Genomic DNA, 18129 nt, shown 5'->3' on the forward strand with positions numbered 1-18129 from the left:
TTTCCTTGCTCCAAATAGTTACATAATAATATTCCCTCAAGCGTCATGAAGCCATTGCTTCAAATGTTTTTCAGTTTAAAATGCCTCATGTTATGCTCTGCTGTTTGTAAAATTGAAAAACTAAATAACTGTGGATACAAATTGTGATTCTTCATTTACTTACCTCAGTACAGATAATTGTGGAGTTTTATAAAAATGATCACCGGCCAAGGAAAGGATCTACATGGTACCTTAATACAATGGCCCAATAAATTCAATCATTACTGACTATTGTATGGTTATGGCTTAAAAGATAACAATTAACATTTTCCCTATTTCAAGGGGCATAACTACCATTCAATTATGCTGCTTCTATCAAGGCTGCATAAAAAGTAATTATATTCATCCAGTGTGTGTGTTTATTGATTGATCACATTTATAATACTACCAAACTCCATTGTGCTATGTATAACATACAACATTTAAAATAGCAAGAAACAATGTAAGAAAGAGAAGAAGTGTCTTTGTGTCAAGAAGAATAAAACCATCAGATTAATATGTAAAATTATATCAAAGGCTCACCACACATACTAACCGAAGGCCTGGAGGAAGGCCAGGTTATTAAGCACTTTTTGAAGATATTCCCATACAGCTCTATGTATGGCTCTATATATTGTTACAGAGGGTAGATATTGCAAAAAGAAAAGGACTGCTTCTTTGCCCGCATCAAGTGATCTGATTTAATGAGTGTGATGCAAACCAACTCTTGTTGGATTGTATAGGGCAGGGATCAGGGTCACTCAGGCAATCAGGTTCTATGGGTAAAGGGCTTTATTTGTGGTAACCCAGCAACTTGAATCGCATCTGAAATCTAACTGGTAATCAATGCAGTTCATGAGCAACAGTGTTGCACGGGCGTAGTCTGCCACACCCATTACTGTCTGCATTGATGCATTCTGGAACAGCTGCAGCTTCCAAGGGATCTTCAAGAGCAATCTCATTTACAACACATTGCAATAGTCCACACGTGAAGTGATTAAGGAACAAATTATTGTTTTGATAGATGGCCTCTCCAGTCCAGGAGCAGGCATGGCTAATATACAAGATGGATCTGTGCAATATATTTCTTGACAAGAGCTGTCACCTCACTTTTGAGCAGGAACTAGAAAAATTTCCAGATTATACACCACTCCTAAATGGGGAAATGCAAACCGTCCAAAATTAAATACTCACAATGGCTAAAATGCTAGGGTTGAGCCCAACTCTGTTCTTATCCATCCTGATCCTCATAACCTCTAGACCGGGGATGAACAATTAATTTTTCCAAGGGCTACATGAAATCCTGGGATGTTGTGGAAAACCTGGGTCTACCACTACTTCCTCTCCCAGCCACAGATTGGACAGGGATATACAAATGTGACCCGCAGGTTGTAAAATGGCAAGTCTGCTCAAGACCCTAGCATCCAACAGCATCACTCAGACAGCCCAGGATCAACATGTAAAAGAGTGTATCATCTCACACTATCAAATGGCTTCAGCCAATGGCCTCATCTAGATATTACATGGAATAAAAGCATGAAGGTTTGAAGCATTTCACAGGTTACAAGCTTCAGACTCAATCTCTCTTCCTACCCATCAACCAGAACTACACACGGAGAAAGGGCACCTCTCTTGCCAGGAGAATCATGGATCTAACAAATTAGTGGGTTAAAACATCCCAGCTAAACTTGTAAGACTATACACCAGGTATTTTAATAGGACTTGCCCAGTCACAGAGGAACTACAGTATGAGCAAATCTCAATAGTTGTAGTTCAGGTAGCTAGAATATTTCTATAGAGGTCCTCCAGATGATGCTATGACTTGTCCTTTCCCAACAAGGAAGGGGAAAGAATGGATCACCTTAAATATGGGTGTTGGATGACCATTATGATCAGGGTGGAGAAATAACTTTGTTTCACTACTCCTATTGCATGATATAATGTCTAAAATGGACTCTTATGAGTCATACCCTCTCTGCAGGCTGAAGTAACATCAGCAAGCCAAAAAGCAATAAAAGACTGGTCTTTCTTTCACAGCTGAAGATACTGCCCTCACTACCAAATAAAATTGTAACTACTCTGAGATAAAAGCCATATTTAGTATGCCCCACCCAATGCAAGGCATGCTTTTGATTATTTGGATCCATGGTTGTCATACTAGCCATGAATTGTCACAGTCTAATTCGAATGCATACATACATGGCAAAGAAAGAAAGAAAGAATCCTGTGAGTTTACAAGACGGATGGCATAAGGAAGAAAGCTGTCACAGAATTTAGTAGTAGTGCTGCTATAGATACTTTGAAACCTCTTCCCAGAAGGAAACAACAGAAACAGACTGTAAAGTGGGTGTGTAGGGTCCCTAACAATGCTTTGAGCTCTAAGCACATAGCGCTTATAAGCAGTATCCTGAATAACAGGAAGTGAGCTGCCTAAAATTTTCTCAGCTATAGTTATCACTCTCTGTGTGGACCTTCTATCTAAGGCACTGCTGCCACCAAACAAGACAGTGATGCAGTTTTTTAAAATGCTCTCAATCGTGTCTCTGTAAAATGTGGCCAGGATAGTAGAAAGATGTGGTCTCCTCATCCAATGCAGGAAACGCTACACTAAAGATAACCTATGAAGAGACCAAGTCAGATTGTTAGTTATCTGCACCCCCAGATACTTAATACTATTGACCACCTCCACAGCTGCAGCCTTGATACAAAGTGGAGTGTGACTATGTCGGCTCTTCCTAAAATCAACAATGATCTCCTTTGTTTTGTTAACATTCAAACCCAAATTATTTTTATTGCACCAGTCCACCAAAGCCTTCATCTCCTTCCTATAAGAATCTTCATTGTCGTCCCAGATGAGCCGTGTCATCTGTGTGCTTCACAATATGATTCATCATAGACTTGGCACAGCAGTCATGGGTCATCAAGGTGAACAATAAGGGACTCAAGACACAGCCCTATAGGGAACCTGTACTCAAGGAGATGGAATCGAAAACTTTTCTTCCAACTCTCACAAGCTGGGGCCTAAGGAAATCAAGTATCCAGTTACATCAAGAAGTATTAAAACCTAATAGGCCCAGTTTATTCACCAAATGCTGAGGAATGATTGCATTTGCCAAACTAAAATAACTGCATTCGCACATGAGTATTCTTCTCCTCCAGGTGTGCCAAATGAAGATGAACCACACAAGAAAGTGCATCATCTATAGAGCCTAACTCTCAGCCAAAGGATCTCACATCCAATTACATGAGCAGCAGAGCTTCTGAAAGCCATCAAGACTTCTTGAATGTCCACTCCATGCCTGGGTTCATAGCTGATCTGGGCTCATAAATCAAGCACTGGATGGAGTTCTCATTCTTTTGAGAACTTCAGATAAAATCCTTATTTTTTAAAAAAAATTGGCACAAAACTGCTTTTTCATATGTATACTGGACAGATACAATACCCGTAAGAATGAGAAAGTCTCATGGTATGCCAGATGAAATATGAATTCCTCTTCAGCATCACATTGAGCACAAAAATATCATCAGGAATTCCTTCCCCTCTCTTGAAATCTAAAATGCTCTGATGGAAAAAAAGCCTACTTTTTAGGGAATCCTAACAAAGCCATTTCCTTTACTATTTAGGCTTCTGGTGCCAAGCCCACCAGTTTGTGTTTATACATCAAATATCTTCTTGGAGAGCAATTTACAAGGCTAGTACAGAATGATGTGGCAATGGCTCTCTGCACTTACTAAACAGGCTTTTTTATACCAATTTCATTCCAGTTGCCAAACTACCACAGCGAATTAGAGATTATATAGAGAAGTATTTTGATTTTTCCCCCATCATTGCTATTCTGAATCAAGCCAGATATCCCATCTCAGTTACTGCTTCCATTGATTCTTGAAAAGCCATGAGGAAGAAAAATTATGAATAAGAAAGTAAAATGAAGGTAAATTAATTTATTCAAGAGACAGATCACTAAAACACTGATGGAAGGGAGAGAAATAAGGCAAAAAAGCCACCAACATCTCAGATATGCATTGTGACTACTTAAAGTCCCCCATCATCACTGAATGGCACACTGACACGTTTTAAAGGAGGTGTATTTATAAGAATAGCTTTTAAAAAAGAGGAGTCACACTTTTATTTTGCTTAGCTACTAGCATTAATATAAGCAAGTGATTTTTAATGATACCTGTAGCCTGTTTGCTTCATGTTTAATAATATAAAAATCAGAAAGTTATTATGAATCACAGTTGATTTATCAAAAGCCAAAATGTCTGTTTCAGACTATATTTTTGCTTCTATTTTATAGTAGGTGCTTAGAAGAGACAATTGACAAAATTCATTTTTTCATAGCTTGGTAGCTTGGCAACCCTCCAAAATATATGCGCACTTTTATTAGAAGGGGGTATCCAAATAAAATGTCTGTAGAAGAAACATCAGAGGCATGGTTTTATATATATGTATTATTGCCCAGATGCATTCACCACAGCCTCCAGAAATTTTAGGAGAAAGCCACAAGGTACTGATGAATAAGATATTTACCTGGAACAATTTTCTGCTCTATCCACCTGAACTGAATTTAAATTCATCATGGGCTTAAGCCAATATTTTTATTGCCCCTACTTGCATTTTTAACAATTAATATAAAGACATGTATTAAGTAAAGAATTTTTCCACTCCTATTGCAATGACAGAAGGTGCAAAAATTCCAGTTGTTACATTTCTTTATTTACAGATATTTTATAGATTCAAGAAGAGAACTAATATTATTTTAGGCACTTATATTTAACATTAAATATACTGTATGTTAAGCTATAAAAAAGCCATCTTCCATTATTAAGCCCTCTGAAATGCCATTAGTATGCCAGTAGTAATGATTATTTTTAACCATATAACCCAGATTTTAAAGGACCAAATAGAAGTTACCTCTACCACAAATTCTGGGATATTTTTGCATTCTTAGTTTAATTTCCCTACAAGCTCTGTTGTAATTAGAGCTGCAAAACCAACAAAGGTCTCATTTTGAATGGCAACAGCTGTTGACATCAACATTTTATTGAATTATTTACTGCTTTAATTTTAGCAGCAAAACAATAAAGGCCTCTTGTGAATTATTATTTAACAAAATTAATTTGTTAGTTGTCTCTTGGTTTTTGTTAGAGGTTGTCCAACAGTCTCATTGTAGAATAACTCGAGTGGTCTATATTAAATGTTCAGAAGTCATACAACTTCAGCTGCTGGCATGCCAAGCTTCACTTACTGTTGTGAGAAAAATTCTTCTTTGGATTTGAAAATGTTCTTCTCTATACCTTCTATACTGTTGCCAAGATAACAGCACAGGCGCTTCTATGAAATCATCAGGAATCAAGCTTGATTTGGAAAAGATGTTATTAAATGTCACATACACCATGGCAGAACAGGTTCTGATAGTTGAGAAGTGTATGGAGGTATGGTAAAATAGAAATCAAGTTACTGGTTTTCTTTGTTAACTTTTTATTTTTGTTTAGTCTACAAGGTTTAAAGAAAGGAGGATTCCCAACTAAGAAAAAAAGTACACAAAGTTCACTAGTGTTTACAGAGAAGAAAAGCTTCCATAAACTACAATCCCTTCTAGCTTTCTTAGCCTAATCAACACATTTGGCTGATATCTGGATCAAATTCAGCAAGTCTAGTAGCTTTTTAAAAATGATTCTTTCAGAAAGTGCTATTACAAAAGGGCTTGGTTCTTCAAGCATCACACTATCCTTTGAAATGTATTCCATTGAAGTTTTCTGGAAAAGGGTACTTTGTTTTAAATGGTGTTTCATGACATCTGCTGTGTGAACATTAATGCCAAAACATGGTAATCAGAAACAAGGAGAAGGATCTTAAATAAATACGAATGAGAATCCTGTATCTGTGCCAACTTTCATCATAAGAAGCATTGGGAATACTTCCACACAAGGGGCATTCATAGCAAACAAGAGCCATTTTAATAGATTTAGGAGAGGAGTCCTAAACACAAGTCATGTATCATAAAAACTGAAGCGGAAATGTAATCACAGATGCCTAAAGCAAAATCTTTGCAAATTATGTTGGTTGCCAGATATAATGGTTTTCTATTTTGGTGACACTTTATTCAATTAATATAGTGCTGTTGTTGAAGAAGGAAAAAACAATATAGGCATAGATGTTTCACTGCCTTTATAAAGATATTCTAACCAACACTAATTCAACTTTGATAATTCTAGGAATGATAATTAGCTGAGGATGCAGAAGTAGGAGGAAGAGTGGGGGAAGGTGATAACATAATACTTGAGTTCTTCTTGTTAAGAGAAACTATTGTAAAATTGAAGATATTCAACCACATATATTTGACTTTATAAAATGTGAGGATTTAAAAAAAGAGAGCTGAGAATACTATATTTATTTTAAGTAACACCAATGAAACCAGGGAAATCATTCTTCCAAGACTTAAACAAATTAACAATGAAATTCATCTGGCAGAGTTAAAAGCTAAGGATTAAATTGCTACAGGATAGTAAAGAAAAAGGAGGCCTAGCACTTCCAGAGTGAGAACTGTATTATCAGGGAGCAGCGTTAACATGGGCTAAGGAGTGAATAGAATGAAAAAATAAGAGGATCTTGATATTAGAAGGACACGATTTGCAGGTGGGATGGCACAAATTCATCTTGAATGAAAAAAATAAATCCCACAAATACTTTCAAAGACATCTAATTAGGAGTGTGTTGTTACAGATTTGGCAAAAAAAAATCACTATGCTAAATTGGCTACCCACAATATAAGCACTGAAACATCCAAATGTTACAGATATGGATAAAATACTGAGATATAAAGATTTAATAAAAGACCAGGGGAATCTGAAAACCATACAAGAATTAAAAGACCAGGGAATAAATATAGATTGGCTCACATATATGCAAATCCAATCCAGATATAACAGTGATATCAAAACATATGAATTTCATTTGGAACAACATGAACTAAATAAAATACTACAAAGCACAGAGAAAAAAATGATTAGGAAAATATATAAATTTTTATTGAGGAATAAAATGGAAGATGAAGTTGTCAAAGAAACAATGATAAGAAAAATACTTTGGGTACAATATAGAGCTGGAAAAATGGGAAAAACTCTGGGAAATAAATTTGAAAATGAACATGTTCGCGGCATATAAGAAAAAACAGTGCAAGATATTTTATAGATGGCATCTTCCCCCTGCGAGACTTGCAAAGATGTTCCCAAATATATTACCGATATGCTGGAAGTGCAAAAGATCACACGGGACTTATTACCATACATGGTGGTCATGCGAGATGGTGAAAAATTTTTGGACCAAAATTAAAAAATGGCTTGAAGAAATAATGGGGGATCATATAGACAGGAAGCCAGAATTATTTCTATTAGGTATAACTACAAAAAAATATAGCAGATAAATGCTGTATCTAATCCTACTTTTTATAACTGCGACCCAAATAACATATGCCCAAAACTGGAAGAACAATGCAGTACTAAAGGAAGATGAGGTGATAAGAAAGATTTTAGAATGTACAGAGATGGATGAATTGATGAGGGAAATACAAGGAAAGGAGGAATCAGAATGCTATTCAACTTGGGAAAAATAGTATAAATGGTTAGATGACAGAAATAAGAAATAGGGAAATGCAAAGTAACGATGTAGTAGAAAATTAGTACATAGTGATAAGATAGGAGTAATAAAGATAAGTTAAGATAGAGTATTTAAATGATAGTAAGAAAATAAAGTATAATATAGATAAAATGATATTTTGCTATAAACAGCTAAGTACAAATAAATATGGAATAGTGCATAAAAATGGATAATGGATAAGGGGACCATGAATGTATGATATAAATGTATAGGGGAGAAAACATTAATTATGAAGATACAGCTGTGTGAAAAAGTCCTGCACGCTTTCAGTTTTAAGCTGTATTTACATGCTTAATCAACTTTTCACTCATAGAAATCACGCAAAATTAGTACTTTGATTAAAAGTTCTGTAGTTGGATCAAGATGCATTATTTTTATTAATATAACTAAAGTCTTTTTAAGCTTTTGAATGAGTTTATGTGCTAAAACAAGCACAACTTGAATTTTCGAGAATGTTAGGATCGAAAGTAGCCCAATCAGCAGCGAGCTTTGGCTGACCAATCAAAATGCACAGAGGCTAAATCTATGAGCCAATCAATGCTGTCATACTCTCTGACTATAAATAGGCATGAAAAGCATCGAGAAATTCAATTTAGCTCTGATTGCGGGCAAGGATGAAGGCCTTTGCTTTCACCAGTACTGAGCAGTGGCATCACATCATTGTGCTTTGTGAAGAGGGTTACTCCTGTACAGAAATAGTCAAAAGAGTGAAATGCCATCGCACCATAGTGAGCAGAGTGGTTGAAAAATATCAAATAACTGGTTCAGTTGATGACAGGCTCTGCTCTGGAAGACCAAGAAAGTTGACAAAACGGCAAGATCAGGCTGCAACACATTTCGATGGCTAACAAGAAGCTCACCTCACCCCAGATTACAAGAATTTGGGGTGAAACATGTGATGTAAGAGTGTGCACAAGCACAATGTGTCACAGACTGCTGGCCAGAGGGCTCAAAGGCTGCAGGGCTCAAAGTAAACCTTTGCTCACAGACGCTCACTGATCTCATCGACGTGCGTGGTCCAAGAAGTATGCCAAGTGGACCAACGAACAGTGGGCCAAGGTCATCTTCAGCGATGAGAGCAATTTCTACTTAACTGGGAATCAGTGCAATAATTATGTCAGAAGATTCCCAGCTGAAGAATTTAGGCCGGACTGCCTGAATCTACCTGTGAAGCATCCATTGCATGTGATGATCTGGGGCTTTATCACTGCTTCTGGTATTGGTTGGATACAAATCGTGCAGGGAATCATGAATTCCAAGCAGGATGTTGAAGTCCTGGAAAAGACCATGCTTCCTTCAGCTCAGCAACTTGTAGGGAAGGCCTTTTACTTCCAGGATGACAACACTCCTTGTCATCGAGCCAAGTCTGTCCAGCAGTGGATGAAGAAGCATGGTGTTTGACTCCTGGATTGGCCAACTCAGAGCCCGGATTTGAACCCAATTGAGAACTTGTGGGCCAAGTTGGTTACAAAATAAGCAAGAAGCATCTGAAGACCAAGCAGGGCTGATTGAATCCATTATTGCAGCGTGGCACTACATTGTCACCAAAGATCATGTGCAAAGGCTTATACAGTCTATGCCAAAGCGATGCCGCCTGGTGATAAGCAATAAGGGCTGGCTAATTCCATGTTAGTAACCATGTTTGGTTACCTAAATGGTCCTTTTCAGGGGCACAAACAATAAAAATGTTAACATAAGGTGACCAACTTTTTTACAATGAAAAGGAGGACAAATAAATTGGAAAAAATATATCATAAAGAAAAGAAATATTTTATTCATTGCAACAATAATACACTAAAATATGATATATGCATAATAAAAACATTTGCAACATTTTATATTGTAATTATGCTTACATGCCTGTTAATTATTATTTAAATGAGTACTTTTCCATTGAATTAATATTTTTTGTCAATGTATCATCTTCTAACAATATATTGGAAATATCTGAACAAGAAATATCCTTCATATTGAATTTTAGGGCAAGTGCTGCAGCTAGAGTATCAACATTCAATCTCGATTTCTCACTTGTCAAAAAATCATTGGCAATTGAAAAAAACTCTTTCAACTGCTGCATTAGTTCCAGGGCAGCACAACGTAAATTGAACAAGTATAAATAAATGTTCACATGGAATATGTTCATTTTTAAAATGGCTGAAAATATCCACCCATCTTTTATCAATTTCAACATGTTGATTTTCCCATTGTATTAATTTTTCAGAATTTAAATATACATTCAGTCTTCTAATTTCTTCAAAGAGACAATTGTCATCTATTTTAATGTCTAGCATTTCTTTAGATAAAAATTCAACACAAGATTCAATATCTGTTCAATATACTTGCGATGAAGTAAAAAAAACACCATTAAAAACTGTTTAATAAAATACGTCACATAATGCGCAACAGATTAGCCTTCAAATATCAAAAAGGAGGACATGTAGGAGGACACTTTTCGAGGGAGGACAGAACTTACAAAAGAAGGACTGTCCTCCCTAAAGGAGGACGGTTGGTCACCTTAGTTAACAAAACACTAGCATCGGCCTTAGTAATTGCAACACGTATGCCACTGGATATGCATCAGTTAATCTGTTTTCATAGTCATTGTAAGCATGTAAGAAAATTCACAATCCCCATACAAACAGCACCAAATTGCAAAAAAACATGCTTTTCACTTAAAAAACACCAGTATTTATTTAAATATAACAATATTTGCAAAGCAGTTAGCATAAAATATCATAAAATCAATGGCCTATCCAAAAAATGTCATAAACCGTAAACCGTAAAGCGTGCAGGACTTTTTCACACAGCTGTACACCAATACGGAACTACTCTATGATGTATGATGGAACTTTTAGCTCCTGTGTTTTTTTTTTAAGTCATGTGTTTATTTTGGTTGATGTGTCTATGTGTTTAAAATAAAAACTTTAAAAAAAACAGAGTAACATGAGTAGGATATCATGGTAGGAGAAGCCAAAAAGAAGAGGATTGAGGAGAATTCTTAAACAAAATTCAAACTTTTGAAAAACATATTAAATATATAATTGAAAATAATTCTAGCATACAGAAAAAAATGAAGGAAAGCAAAGCTAGTGTGGCTAAAGAAAAAGCTTAGTGAAGATCTGAAAATCACATAAAGCAAACAGTAAAAAGCACCAGGCTGTGAAGGAAGATCATCTGACACTGTAGCACTGGTGTCAGGATGCTAATAGCAAGAAAGGGCTTATTGGGGCGGGGGGGTATGTTCAAAAGAAAAGGAAAAGATAAAGATTGGTATAACAGCTGCTCAACAAAAATGGCAAAATGCTTATTCAGTGGATACCACGAAAAGGCAGAGATATTATATTCATTTTTAAATTTTATTTTCACCTTGCTTATCAAACCTAGGTGTTCTGTGGAGAACACAATGGAAAGACAGAATTAAAGCTTGAGACTTTTAACCATAGCCAGATACCCTATCTTTATTTTCAATTAGTTTAGGACCAGATGGATTGCATCATAAAATACTGAAAGAAACTGGCTGATGGTGTGACCATACTATTGTATACGTTCCCAAATAATTGTGGAGAACTGACAAATTGTCAGATGACTGGAGCAAATGTTCCTATCTTCAAAAAGTGATAAACAAAGATTCAGCAAACTTCATACCCAGTCAGTATGACATCCAGGCTTTGGAAGATGCTGGAATAGATAATAGAATGTCTAGTATGGAAGTATCTTGAACAGAGTTTAGTAATTAAATGGGGACTGCAAAAAATTGTGAAGGGGCTGTACTCCCACTGTTCCCATGTTTATGTTTCTTGGAGATTTTAACTTGTCCCTGGGCAGCATTGCAACTGGGGCCCTTTAGGACTTCAGCAAAATATCTGACAAGATATCCAAGACATGCTTATCATTCACTGTGGATTAGATGACATCACAACTAAATGGATTAAAAGATGGATTGAAATTTATATTCATGAAATGTCCATTGATAATTCATCATCAATTTGGAAAGAGTGACTGAATGAGGTGCCACAACAATCAGTCCTGAATCATCTACAGTTCAATATTTTTTATTAATGATTTGGATGAAAAGGTGGAGAGAATCTTATCAGATCTGTAGGTAATACAAAACTCGTGGATGCTAGATTGGAAAATTGGGTTTAACAGAATTAAATTTAGTAGGGATAAGTACAAAGTTCTTCACTTATGAAATAAAAATCAAATGCACAAATATTGGATTGGGAATACTTGGTAGCACTAAATGTTAAAAAGATGTTCCATTTTTAAATTAAAAGTATTTGATTGCATTTAATAAAAGTCGGAACTATGAAGTGGCTGCAAAATAGACAGATTTATTTTAGGCTATTTTAACCAAAATATATTTTTCAATTCATGGGAAATCATTCCACTCTATTACGCTTTGATCAGACCCCATCTTTAATATCATATCCACTGTAAAATAAAATTCATAGAAATTATTCTTAAACCAATTCAGAGAAGGGCAACAAAAAGACTGGATTACTAGAAGTGATTTTAATGATCACTTCCAACTTTAAGCTTCTATTTTTTACTGATAAATTTCTTTCTTCTCACTAACCCCAGCCTCTAAATCTTGAGATTTCACAATACAAATGGAAATAGGATGGAAAAGAAGGTGTGCATGCCTGGTGCCTTCCTGAATTAGGCCAGGTTTCCATTGCATTGCAATTTATAACAACATAAGAAAAACAGTCCATTTTTCTGTTTAAAATCCTATATTCAAAAATTATCATCATTTGTACATTATGCAGATACAGAGAGATAAAAGATCAACTGTGACCCTCACCTTCACATGCAAGGCACCTGAAGTTCAGTTAAAAAGCAAGACAGCATACATCTTTACCATACTTATTCTCTATACATTTAACTATAGTTCTGTACATGAATGCAACTGTTCATGTAATCTAACAGTCTTCTTCATTAGAGTCACATGGAAAGTGGCACTATCACTCTAAGGAAGGCAGATCTACTCACTTTCATATCTCCCAGCTGAACACAAAAGGAGGAGAGACAGTTAAGGGGAGGACTGCATTCTTAATATGCTGAGGCAAACACACACTAAAGCATACTTTTGCTCTTTTAGTGCAGATTATCTTTATTGCCCATTTTCCCCATTCCAGCAAAAAGGGAGAAAAGAGACTGTAAAGGGTATAATAACTCAGACTCTGAGAGACTATTACAATAAATATATTGATTCATCATCATCATCTTAGTTTTGCTATCCATAGAGACATACTGAAAGACTTGGGGATAAAAATGTGATGTTCTAGACAAATCACTTTATTCATCAAGATTAAGTGGTACAGCAAAATGGATTGAAAGTATCATATGTAACAATAATTTTTTTTAACATATGTGAATGTAAACTTACCCTTGGGTACAATTTGAGTGACAAGAACGACATTCACGATCCTCATCCGCAAACTTGAATATGAAGCTATTTGTCCCTTGCACACCATCAGGACATTTTTCAACACAATTGGGGCCATCTTTAAAATGAAAGCATTTGGTACAATGATCTGGTCCCTACATAGAAAGAAGAAATACAGAACATCCACATTTCTGTTTCAGTTTGGAGATCCCCAAGAGCTACTGAGAGACATCAAGTAAGTGTAATATCTAATACAGGATGCAATACTCATATTGCCTTAAGACTAATGTTGGGACTTTTCACAAAGGCAGATCACTGCTATACTTTATTAGATTCTATCTTTATTTCTTTTCAGCCCATGCAAAACTTTCATGGGAACATGCAGAGCTTCAGCATAGTGTTTCCACTAAGATTAGAACTAGAACCAGAGACACCCAGATTCAAATCCATCCTGAGCACAATATGTTTAGATATTGATTTTGGGAGAGTCATATACTCTTAAGGTAAAGGTAAAGGTTCCCCTCGCACATATGTGCTAGTCGTTCCCGAGTCTAGGGGGCGGTGCTCATCTCTATTTCAAAGCCGAAGAGCCAGCACTGTCCAAAGACGTCTCCATGGTCATGTGGCTAGCATGACTAAATGCTGAAGGCGCATATAACACTGTTACCTTCCCACCAATAGTGGTTCCTATTTTTCTACTTGCATTTTTAATGTGCTTTCGAACTGCTAGGTTGGAAGAAGCTGGGACAAGTAACGGGAGCTCACTCCGTTATGCAGTGCTAGAAATTTGAAACGCCAAACTGCCAACCTTTCTGATCGACAAGCTCAGCGTCTTAGCCACTGAGCCACCACGTCCCTGTGATTCTAATTCAGACATTTGTAATTGTGAGAAAAATTAAGAGGAAAGAGTGTATGGCACATGGTCTTGAGTTCATGGAAGAAAGGGATGGATATAAATCTAGAAAATAAGGAAAAAGAACGTTGGTCTTACCTGAACGTCCATTTTTGGTGGATTCGAGGGAGGAGTCACATGAGGGTTTTATCACAGCCTGATTGGTCCATAGACTGAGAGAAAATTGTTAAATGCTCCTTCCTTCCCAGTAGCTCCCAGTTTCCACGAAGGCGAAGGTATCGCATCTGTACAAAAGGAAGCACAAGAAGACACCCGGGAACCTCCCCGGTCCTCCCCCCGGCCCTATCCTAACTATCTAGGGCGGGAAAGTGACCCCTCCCTCTCATCCACCGAAAATGGACGTTCAGGTAAGACCAATGTTCTTTTTCCGGTGGATTTGAGGGATGGGTCACATGAGGGACATAGCCAAGCTAAGTCCCAGGGAGGGAAGATAAGGGCCCCGGGGGAGGATCTGCCACCACCCTCTGGAGAACCCTACGACCGAAGGATGCCTCTGCGGAGGCGAAGGAACCGGTAGTGACGAATAAAAGGAGTCGGGGAAGCCCAAGTGGCTGCCTGGCAGATGTCCTCGAATGGGGCTCTGGTGGCCCATGCCGCCATGATAGCCGCGCTACGAGTTGAATGGGCCGTGATGCCAGCCGGGGGAACCTGTCCTGAGGCCTCATAAGCCGCCACAATAGCCTGACGTAGCCACCTCCCTATGGTAGCCGAGGACACCCTGACCCCTAGAGACCCTGGTTGAAAGGAAATAAACAGGGCCTCCGACCTGTGCACCTCTTCCCTCCTCCTGAGATAAATGCGCAGGGTGCGCCGAACATCTAGTCAGTGCCAGAGTCACTCCCTCTCATGGGACGAGGCCGGGCAGAAATTTGGGAGATTAATTTCCTGTGCCCTATGAAAAGGGGTATTCACCTTTGGCAAAAAGGCGGGGTCTAGGCGGAGGACTACCCTATCCAAGTGAAAAACACAAAGATCGTCCCTAGAGGACAGGGCACCCAACTCCGAAATGCGTCTGGCCGACATAATGGCCACCAGGAATGCCACCTTTAGAGTCAGCAGTCGCAGGTGAACCGTCCAGATGGGCTCAAACGGGGGACCCATCAGGGCTCTGAGCACGAGCGGGAGATCCCAAGTGGGAAATCTGTGTACCGGAGGCAGTCTGAGGTTCGCTGCCCCCTTGAGAAACTGTTTAATTAGAGGGGAATGGGAAAGGGAACGAGTGCCCCCCCCCAGGACTGTGGCTAAGGCCGCTACCTGCCTGCGCAGTATGTTTAGAACCAAGCTGCCATCCAATCCCTTCTGCAGGAAGTCCAATACGTTGGCTACGGATGCCCTGGTTGGATCTAGACCTAGCAGGCCACTCCACCTGACAAAGGCCGCCCAGGTGGAATTGCAGATCCTGGTAGTGGAAGGGCGCCGAGTGGCCTCCAAAGTCTCAATGGCCTTGGCGGACAGGTGGGCTTCTCTCAGGAGTCGCTGTTCAAGTGCCAGGCGGTCAGGTGGAGCCACTGGGGCTCCGGGTGCATCAGAACCCCCTGGCACAAGACGACCTCCTCCTGAGGAATCGCCTATGGCTGGGACACTGAGAGAAGCATCAGGTCCGTGAACCATGGTCTCCTGGGCCAATAAGGGGCTAATAAAATGACATGGGCCCTCTCTGACACTACCTTCCTGATGGTCCCTAGGATAAGGGGAATGGGAGGGAAGGCATAAAGGAGGCCCCGTGGCCATCTGCTCCTGAGGGCATCCGTCCCCTCCGCCAGCCAGTCCTGGAAACGGGAGAAGAACCTCGGGAGCTGGGCGTTGAACAATGTTGCAAACAAGTCCACCAGTGGGGCGCCGAACCTCAGGCAAATCTTCTGGAACAGCTGTGGATGGAGTTGCCATTCGCCATTGTCGAGGGTCGCCCAGCTCAGCCAGTCCGCCTGATGGTTGGACTCCCCGGAGACATACTCCGACACCAATGAAGAGAGATGTTTCTCCGCCCACAGGCCCAATTTCAGCGCCTCCAACCAGAGGGCCCGGGAGTGCGTGCCCCCCTGATGGTTGATGTGGGCCTTTGTGGCAACATTGTCCGTCAACAGCAGTACATGGCGACCTTGCACAAAAACCTTGAAGTGTTGCAGGGCCAGACAAGCTGCCTTCAGCTCCAACCAATTGATGTTCTGTTGAAGGTCTGAGGCAGTCCAAAGACCCTGTGCCATCCTGGCCTCCATCAGAGCCCCCCAGCCGAAAAGGCTGGCATCTGTCGTCACCGTCACCCTGTCCGGCTCCCAGAACGTGTTGCCCCGATGCAGAGCAGGGGAGATCCACCTCTGGAGGGACACCCGGACTGATGGGGGAAGTCGAAGAGTTTGCAGGGAGTTGCTCATCATCCTCCTCTGGTATGGAATCAAGGCCCACTGGAGCGGACTTAGATGGAGTCAGGCCCACAGAACTATGCCGATGCAGGAGACCATCTTGCCAAGTAGCTGAGACAAGGTGAGGATGGAAACTGACCGACTTCTGCGAACCTTGACTACGAGCTGTCGAAGAGTGGTGAGCTGGTCCGGAGAGAGTTGGACCATCCCTGTCACTGAATCTATTACTGTCCCTAGATGTAGGATGCATGTGGATGGGGTGAGATGGCTTTTGGTGAAATTGATGGAGAACCCCAGGGACTGAAGCCACCTGATGGTGAGTTGAAGATCGGAGGTGGCTTGGGGCAGGGATGTTGCCTGAACTAGTACATCGTTGAGGTAACATTGGAGTCTCACCGGCATCGAGCGCAGGTGAGCCGCCAACACCGCCAACACCTTTGTGAAAGTGCGGGGAGCTGACGCCAGGCCGAATGGAAGGGCCTGGTACTGAAAGTGTAGGCCCCCATGGGAAAACCTCAGATATCTGTGATGGGATAGCAGGATGGGAATGTGGAGGTAGGCCTCGGTCAGATATATCGAGGCCATATAATCCCCTCGCCTGACACCTTGGAGAATGGGCTTGAGGGAAGACATTTTGAAGCATCTGTAAAGGAGGTACTGGTTCAGTTGCTTGAGATTTAGGATCGCCCTCCAGCCCCCGAGCTCTTTGGGACCACAAATAGGTTGGAGTAGTGCCCCCTCCCACGTTCTGCATCTGGAACGGGTTCGACTGCCTGAATCTCGAGTAGATGTTTTACGGCGAGATCCATTAGACGTCGACGTTCCGGGTCCCAAGAGGGGGGGAACGTCCTGAAGAGAGTTGGGGAGTTGGAGAGAAACTCCAGTCTCAGGCCGTACCGAATGGTGGCCCTGACCCAGGCGTCAGTGGTGATCTCGTCCCATTGATCCGGGCAGGCAGCCGCCTATGGGAAGGCTCGGGTTCAAGCCACTTCCCCCTGCGGAAAGGGCGACCCCCCACACACACAAAAGGGCCATCTGTTCTGACCCTGCAACCTATTACAGTCCTGGTAGTAGGGACTGGAGAACTGCCTATCTGATCTGAAGGAGGAGTATCTCTGCTGATGATCCTGCTCCAGGGCCCTGTAAGAGGGTCTGCAGTAAGGAGTGGGTCTGGATTCTGGCTTTTTAGCATTGGAAGGGAGGACCTTCTTCTTATCTTTATTTTCTATTAATATGGGGTCCAGGGCCTCCCCAAAGAGATTGAGACCCATATATGGGGCCGCCGCCAGCCCCCACTTAGCCTTATTGTCAATCTGCCAGTTGCGGAGCCACAACAGGCGACGGGAGGTGACAGACATGGCCAGGGCGCTGGAGGCGAATCTCACAGCATCTAAGGTTGCATCGGCCAAAAATTGAGAGGCAGCCAAGATCTTTGTTAAGTCTTGATGGAAGCGCTCGTCTTGAAGTGGAATGTGCTCCTGAAGTTGTCGGAGCCACATAACGGTAGTACGATTAAAATAGGAAGCAGCTGCTGCCGATTAAACCGCCCAGGCGGATGCATTAAAGTTCTTCCTCAATGTAAGTTCCGCCCTCTTATCCTCTGGCTTCATTTTATCCGCTGCATCCCCAGAGACTACAGGGGAGGAGGAGACCAAAGCCGCTATGGGGGTGTCAATGTTGGGTAGCTGCAATGCCTTAGCAAAGGTCTGCTCAATGCTATAAAAAGAGCGGTCGTTGCTGCCCAGGTTGGAGAAATTGGAAGGACGAGCCCACTGGTTCTTAACTA

General features: G+C 40.5%; 1 protein-coding gene across 2 annotated transcripts in view; it reads right to left on the reverse strand.

Moving 5' to 3' along the window:
* Positions 1 to 18129, reverse strand: part of ERBB4 (erb-b2 receptor tyrosine kinase 4) — a 579983-nt gene that overhangs the window by 201085 nt on the left and 360769 nt on the right. For both annotated transcript variants that reach the window (XM_081937069.1, XM_081937068.1), the window contains exon 14: positions 13071 to 13225. In XM_081937069.1, coding sequence (XP_081793195.1) covers positions 13071 to 13225 — 155 coding nt within the window. The remainder of the gene's footprint in view (positions 1 to 13070; positions 13226 to 18129) is intronic.

The sequence above is a fragment of the Natrix helvetica genome (genome assembly GCF_964273705.1).
Source record: "Natrix helvetica genome assembly, chromosome: 1".
NCBI classification, from domain to species: Eukaryota; Metazoa; Chordata; class Lepidosauria; order Squamata; family Natricidae; genus Natrix; species Natrix helvetica.